We start from the raw sequence: 8,668 nt of genomic DNA, 5'->3' as shown, positions 1-8,668 counted from the left end.
ATTTAAACAGAAATTTTTTCTAAATGTCTAAAAACAATTACTATAGTGAAGCCAGAAGTGGTATTTGAAAAGTTTGATGGTGATTGCTATTTTAAGAAACTATTGAATATTTTTTTCAAAGAGAAAATATATGTATAAATGCAATTTAAGAAATAATTGCAGAAAGCTCAAAGGAATAAAGTCTGCAGAAATTACTCAAGTTATATAAATATTGATGTAGGATAACATATTTTGATCGTGCTAATATCTAATAGATCTTATGAAAAACATTGATAAGCTAATCTATTTCACACCTTAATAAATAAACCTAGTACAATTTTGGTCTAATGTAGCACAGTATTAAGAAGGAAAAAAGTGCAAGAGAAAACATTAATTTTGTCATTAATTTTCATTGCAATCCTAAGGATTAATATATATTTGAGATGCCAATAACTATAAAGAAATGAGCAAAAAGATGTCAAGCTATAGTTTTAAACTTGATTAAAATATTTGAGTACGTGCTGAAATAAACTAAATTCATACATCTTAAAACCTCCTTACAGTAGTGATTTTTTTTTCACTTCATTTTATGATATAATCAATTTCTTTCTTACAGTCCTTTCTTCCATTCATAATGTATTTGAGAATATTATACTGTGCATAGGTACTCTTGAGAGAGAGGGAGAAGTGTTCAGGGCGTAGAAGTTTTAATTTCATCCTTAAGTAGGGGTATAGAAAAACAAACAAACCTATTTAGCTCTGCACTAAACATGAACTCAAAAGTTCTGAAACTATTGACTGAAGAATTCTGAGTATCTATCTGTGGCAAATCTTGGAATGTTTGAGAAATTCCAGAACTGTAAATTGCTAATGCTCAAGAATATTTGAAGAAGTGGTAGAAGAAGTATAGTAACTGCAAACCACTTAAATTGGTCAACCACGGTGCAAATAAGCCAGCAATGGCATAATTAAAAAATCAGTGAAGAATTGTGCTGTAATTGCCAACACTCAGCTTTGTTTCCTTGCAGAAAACAGATCTCAAACAGAATTAATAACATTGAGGGCAAAGTCTTGATCACTAAACGTAACTGGATTGATGTAAAGTATTCAGATTTCTGCAGGGTTCTTAATTATATGTGTCCAAATATTTAAATAAAATATAACCAGATTCACTGTAGATGGCATTTTCATACTATAATACTAATTTCATAAAGTTAACATTTATCTGCTAACTTTAAAATATTCATAAATTGCCCATCACTTTCATAGATGTGAAAGTATCTATGACTAGCTCAAAGCTATTTCAGTTTTTTTATCAGGGAAAAAAAAGAAAATAACTGCTGATAAAAAACTGCAAATAACAAAAAAGTGTATTAATATTAAATCATGTATAGAATGTACTATCCTTATCAGTAACATGCTCTGCATGACATTAGTCTTTAAGACTGATTGTTTTCCAAAGACATACAATAGTAGTAAAGTAATAAAGAAAATGCTCTCCTGATTCAGAAATGAGTGGTGCAACGCAATGACCACTATTACACAGGAGATTAAAATAGCTGATATTACATAAATATAGGAGTTTATTCAAATCAGGGACTACGAAAAATTCTAATCAAAAGAAGCTCACAGGCTAGGAAAAAGAGCTTTATACAATGCAATAAAATCCTTAGCAATCTATCAACTACTAATAAATACACTGGAAAAGTGCAGAAACACTGCAACAAAAAGTATAGATTTAAAACAAAAAGTGAGCATAAGCTTGGCTCATATATTATATAACCTTCTTGCTTTGATTCATGAATTCTTAGTCTTTTGTCAGTCTATGCCTCTGTGCACTCTGTCATCCTACAAAACCTACTGTAGCTTACACGTCTTCAATATGGTAATGTCTTGTATATTTATGTCACACTGATGCTGCAAAGCAAAACATCAGTATGTATTTTCTTCCTTCTAGTGGCTTCTTTCTAGTTCTGATTTCTCTGTCACACGTATTATATCGCAAGGAAACTTGTCAAAATATCATAGTTGACGATTTTTAAAGCATACTATGAAAACAATACTTAGTGTATGTAACACAATTCTAAACATGGAGAATTCCATCCAATAGAAAGAAATTGACAATATTTTTTTTTTTAATCAAGTGATGCATACTTCAAAAATAAAGGAAAAGTGATTCATAAAACTAGAAAGCTCCTTTCTACAGGCTACTTAACAAAAGAACACAGACACAGTTGTGTATTTTTTGCAAAAGACACAATAAAGTACTATGAGCTTTGGTGTCTTCTGGATATTCTGTGGAAAGAAAGAAATAGATTTAAATAAAAGATAAAGTAATATGTAGAAGGTGCTTTATCAGACTTAAAAGAAATTGCTCTATTACCTAGGAAACAGATTACTGAACAATTTTATTTGGTGCAAGAACATTTCACGAGATGTTTATTAGTTATTATTTCCATGTTAAAAATCTGTCACATAGCTTTTTTTGTAGCACAAAATATTAACTCTCCATTGAAAATTCTTCAAATGGACTTTTGAAAAGAAGTAGGCCCATTTTTTACTTAGCAATCATAAGAGAGCAAAAAGGGAAGCAAAATAAGTATAATTGTGCTGCTACATAATTTTGTAATGAAAAAGACTTTGAATAGAAAGGAAAGAGAAAACCATTTGCTCAGTACAACAATTTCTATGGCAAAAGTTCCTTTATGAAATTGCATTTTAATATGATGAAAACATCATTAAAGAATACCAAGGTTACAAAGTTTTATACATACAATTTGGAGAGTTCTAAACTTGAAAACATTCAACAGTTCTATGACAAAGTATTCAACTAAATATTCAACTAGCTGTTCTTTTTTCCTCACAGGATAAGATTTCACTCTATAGATATCTTTTGAGCCTTGTTTTTATCCTCAGTATTCAACACACTTCCCTCCAAACACATTCACCAAACTGAAAAAGAGTACCTTTATTTTGGAGTATTTAATGTTACCTGTAGTATTTTGCAACTAGGAAGTACTAAGATTCCTGAATCCTAATTAATTAGCAATTGAATCACTCACATCCAATCTGTGATCCTCACACTTCACAGCAACTGAAAATTCCTACAAGAGCCAAAAATTCTTATTTCTCTCAGTTCAAACATTTCCATACGTAAGTTTCCATGAAAGTAAAAATTCTGCTTTGGGGAACAAATATGACTTCTCACAATTGCACGATTTGAAGCAGACTGACTTCTATTCTACTTGAATCCCCAAACTAGTAAGCAATTCCTAGATGGTGTTACCTTGTATGGGACACTTGGTAGTTTATATTACACCTAACACTGGAGAGCAAAATCAGCTTCTGCCTTTCAAATCCACAACAGGGGCCTTTTTCCCCACTGCCATACAACAGCTGAATGATTTGAGTACATTTACAAATTTCTATGATGTAACTGAAACTGTCTCTGCTCCAGGGGAAAAATGAATGTGATTTTTTCAGGTAGTGATTAAAGCAACCATTGAGCCAGGGGTTGAATGGCAGATAACTGGGCCCTATCTCTTTCACAAATTCACTTCAGCCTCCTGTCATTATTTTACAGCATAAAATATATGATCTGTTCCCTGAAAAAAAAAAGAGCATATATGACTACTCAGCTTTCGAGCTATTAACTTTTCTGTCAGGTTAGAGACACTGACTGTTCTCTTTCTCTCCTAGTGAACATGTAATACTTCCAAGTACAATGGAAACTATTGTGACAGAAGTTAGGAATGACAGAACAAAGGAGATGATGGTTCAAGTATGCTATCTCTTTAACTTTGAAGGCATGGCTTTTAACAGCTGCCGTTAAACTATTGTATGATAGATCACTTGGAATCTCTTATACTGAAGCTTTCAGGATTTATAAAAGAATTGTAGATTTGCTAAGCCATAAGTAAGAATAATTCTAAATCTTTAAAGCCTAAGGAAAAAGCATATGTTAAAGTATAGTGTACACTCAGTATTTCCTCGTGACTAATTCCAATGGTCAAAAATTCAATTGAAAGCTGGCTCCAACTCAGAGAAAATGAATTTTTTCTCAGGGCTACAGTCTAAGCAAGAAGTACAGAAGTTTTCCTGTGGCACTACACCAAGCTTTGTTGCAAGTATTTAAAAGCGTGTTTATGAAAGTAACGCCTCCTGTTTCATGATGTTAGGCAATGCTTGAGGTGGATGTTGGTAGTATGGCCATAGAGGTTGGACCTTCCCACCAATACCATTACATTTTGCTGTTGTGTGACATATAGTAGCAGAGTGGCAGCGTGACAGACGATGTCTGACATGGAAGTGTGGATGAAGCAACAGTCTGTCACTGAATTCAGAAAAAATTGCATCCATTGACATTCATTAGCACTTACTGAACATTGATGGAGACCAAACAATGGATGTAAGCACAGTGAGGCAACAGTTGCTGCATTTCAGCAGTGGCAACAGCGGCAGGGTTGCCTCCTCTGGTACAGATTTGTACAAGCGTGCTAGCTTTAGTTCATTGCTAGTGAAATTGGTGGGACTCATGGTGGTGACTGTGTTGAAAAGTAGTGTTTTGTATATAAGAATTTTCTCTATCAAATAGAGTTATTGTGCCCTTTGTATCTGCTGTAGTTTCCATGGCAATATATAGAAAATAATACTTTCAGAGAGACCTATACATTTTCATCATCTGCATACTGAGATGCTATTAACCTATAGCCATAGTAACCTACGTTTTACATATCAGAGACTGTAATAGTCAAAATAATAAACTAGATTTGCATTCCTAAAGACAAGATAATTATTTTTTGATGTTGAGAAACCAGAAATCATTAATCTCGACTTTTCAAAAAGTTATCAGAAAGAATTTGCAGTTAGCAAACCAAAAAATCAAGATTATACACTGAGCATTTTTTATTGATATTTGCCCAATATTTAGAATCCTTTTGCTTAAGAAGTAGACTAAATCTAGGTTTCCTGAGCACTATTCTATTATTTTAAGGAAAATATGATCTCCTCTGTTCCCATAATTGCCTTCCTCACACATTATAAAACTACTAAGTGCCACAATTCCTGCTCTTAGAAGTATGACTGTACAACCTCGTTCTCATTGTTCTTCTTATATTATGTGTAAAGAATGAGAAAGTAGAATTGTAGAAATATTAGTTAGCATTTGAAAATGATTAAATGATTAAGTCTGAATTATTTAAAGAGATATCCATTTAAAAATATATTCAAGACAAAATATTAAGTAAGACACACAGACGTTAATTAAAGCCTGCAAGAATCTTAATATTGTTTCATAGGAGTATCAGTATAAACATGGGCCGATGCAAATTATTTGCAATTAATTTTAGAAATGTATATTCTGTGCATTTACTCTTGCACCCTGTAGGCAACAAATTGAACTTTAATCAAAGGAAATAATCAAATTTTAAATTATCGGCTCCAGTAGTGCTTAGAGAGCTACAGCTATTCAACATTTTCTGGAAAGTGCACTTCTTAATAATTCAAACACACGAATTCCTATAGTGACAATTTCCATGGGACCAATTAAGGACATAATGTTCCACAAATGTTGGCATTTTTGAAGTAGTCAACCACATTTTTAGCAGTAATATCTTTACAACTAAAAGTATGTCCCAGATTAAAAATCAGTATCACCAGTCATTACAGTGTTACTTTCAGGAAAAAAAGGTCACATTGAACAGAAAGCACTAAATGTAAACAGACTTGGTCTTTAATTCACAGGAATTTTGTATATTGGAGTTCTACATTCTACCTTGAAAGACTCCTCGCCTCCTTGGAGATACACTCAAACTGTAAGGAACTATGTCATCTGGATCCACAGTAAGAACCGATGCACCATCCACCATTGAAAGATTTGAAGATACCTGGTAAAGAGAATATACAAGAAGAATGAACAATCAAAAGCAAGTTACTATGGTATGAACACTATAGACAAAACTATCAATTTTACTTGCTTTGAAATGTAGCATATGATATAAAATTTGCTATTGGAAAGTCCTAGTCTTTATACATATGAAATTAATACCTATAGTAAGAGACAGTATCATATACATCATCATGTAGCAGACAGAGATCATACCAAGTAAACTCAAGTACAGTAACAAAGTTAGTAATTACATAAATATTTTACATACATTTTCTTTAGAAGTGTAACAGTGAACTTTAACACTTGTTATCTAAATGTACAGAGCAAAGCAAAATCTGAGTGTTGTTTTAACATCGATTGCATCAATTAAGTGATATGACATTTATGCAATGTCATTTGTAGCAACTATCTGAACAATTAAATTTCTGGTGCAATTTTCTTACACTAAATTTCAGATTTTTTTAAACTATAATTATTACAGAAATGTAGACTGAGAGTATTTTTAATTGTATCTCATTTCTTTATCCCTTATTGTTTTACTACAGAAAGACTCTATGATCAGCTTCTCATTGATCAGAAATTTAAGTATGAGGCATGACAAATCACAGTTAATGATAATCTGGCCTATTTACTAGTTGTGCAGAAAGACAGTAAATGGACTGCATGAATGGTTCTGCTTAAATCCCCTATTCTGTTACCTTTTTCACTAGAACAACCTAGTTTTGGTGACAGTGTTTTAAATTGATACTGCTATTTCTGCATTGAACATCTGACTACAAGTGAGGATTTTCCAGATATGGAATCCTTTAAAAAGTATTTTCAGGATATGAAGCATTACTGTAGCATGCTATAATTTCCTATTACACTAAAAAACAGAACTCCTTCTGGCTGTTTAGGTGAATTTTAAGCAAAATCACTATTTAAGTCAAAAACACTTGAGTTTTTTTAACCAGATTGTATTTCATTAATGGTAACAGCCAGACTGTCAAGTATTGAATTGGAAGACCTGAATTCTACAAAGATCTCCATTGCAACAATAAAAGCATGAAAAGCATGGACTGCCTTTTTTTTTTAATCCTTTTTTCTTTTTAGTCAAAATATTTTATTCATATTTTCTTTAGGAAAAAAAACACCAAGTTTATATTGACTTCTCAAGGGCTTTCCTTCTATGAGGTATTTATATAATATAATACTTTTCAGAAAAGTATGACATAACAAGGACAGGTGGAAAATAAAGCTATATTTTTCAAGTAGTCATTATCTATGAAAATCTAACAGACAATCAAAATAGAGTATTGAAAGTCATGGAAAAACTGTCAACTAGAGAATGATATTTTATTTGGACTTTTCCTTATCCTATGATTCTATATTCTTTTTAAAATAATTCTTCAGTCTTGTGACAAATTAATTTACACAAAATATTAATATTCTAGTATGAATGAAATGCATTTTAGAATGCTCAGTGAGGCAATTCTGCAAGCATTCTGTACCATCAGAAGGAATTTTTTTAATCTAAATATTTAAAATCAAATTATTTCAGACAATATGCTGCAGAAATTGCATATTATAAATTAAAGATCAATTTGCCAAACAACACAAATGTGAAATAATTTCTGTCATTAGAAAACAGAATAAATCAGCAAGTAGTAACAGATGAAGGAATGGCATGCAGTCAATTCAGGAAGAGAAGAGGTGGAAATATAATTTCTTATGGATTGCAGTCTGAGAGGAACAGGAGAGTGTTCTGTGATCATAGGTAGTACAATGAAAAAAAGGCAAAAGAGGACTGGAAGACAGGAGAACAAACTGATATTATCAGTAACAATATTGATAATAAATAATTAGAGATTTGTTACAAAAATCAGTGATAGTATGCACAGCACAAAAGAATATCCAGAAAAGAGATAGGCCTCTCCTAGAGAACCTAAGGATCTGAATGAAAATAAATAAAAATAAATAAATAATTTTTGTAAGACAACAGGGGCTGCAAATAAACGAGATTGCACACTACCCATGTTCTCTCCATCCCCTGCTGGAAGGACACAGTTTTTGTAGATGGTTTCTGTAGATAGTAGGAAGATAGGAAGAAGCCTATAGATCAATTTAAAGAACCTGCAATCTAGATAACATTGATGATTTTTATAAATAATCCGTGAGCATTCTATTGTCAAAAATCTAACTTAGCAACACTGTCTTTTAAATCTTTACTGTTAATCTTGTAAATCTTTCTAACATTCCTAGCCATAACCAATGGAAAATAAATCAGGTGACCTAAGGGTAAGACCAAAAAAGAAAATGATGTTTATCCCTGCTTTCTATCAGATCTATCATCTTCAAAAAAATAATACCCTTTTTCTTCAGAGAGTTTATGTATAAATTAAATCCTTTTGCAAATACATATAGATATTTTGCAATAATTACCATCTTTAATAATAAGTATTTCACATAAATCAGGAAATAATCATAAATAACGATTTTAAAAATATTTATTAAGTCCTTTAGAAAAATCCCAAGCTCCACCATATCATGAACGTAATTAAAATATATATATATAAAAGGAGTTTAAAAGGCTATAAAATTATTTCTTTCACTTCTTAAAAACAATGTTGAAGATTTGACTGAAACCACACACAAAAAAATGAAATTATTAATCTTGTTTAGCTATGTAAGACTGTTGATGACAAAATATTTCAGCACTGCCCAATCTTTCAAAAAAAATAAAATCAAGTAACAAATAACAGAAATTACTGAGATAGAACAGAACTTTCATTTAAAAAAAAAAAGTATTAAATCCTAATTCCA

At 31.5% G+C, this 8,668-nt stretch overlaps 1 protein-coding gene across 1 annotated transcript in view; it reads right to left on the bottom strand.

The window, feature by feature from the left end:
• The window catches only part of CFAP47 (cilia and flagella associated protein 47), a 252,655-nt gene that overhangs the window by 112,830 nt on the left and 131,157 nt on the right, over positions 1 to 8,668 (bottom strand). Inside the window, 1 exon segment of the mRNA XM_031556783.1 lies at positions 5,753 to 5,864. Within this exon segment, the coding sequence (XP_031412643.1) occupies positions 5,753 to 5,864 (112 nt within the window).

Source organism: Meleagris gallopavo, chromosome 1, assembly GCF_000146605.3.
Source record: "Meleagris gallopavo isolate NT-WF06-2002-E0010 breed Aviagen turkey brand Nicholas breeding stock chromosome 1, Turkey_5.1, whole genome shotgun sequence".
Taxonomy (NCBI): domain Eukaryota; kingdom Metazoa; phylum Chordata; class Aves; order Galliformes; family Phasianidae; genus Meleagris; species Meleagris gallopavo.
Note: the sequence above shows the minus strand (reverse complement) of the source record. Positions and strands in the feature narration are given on the sequence as shown.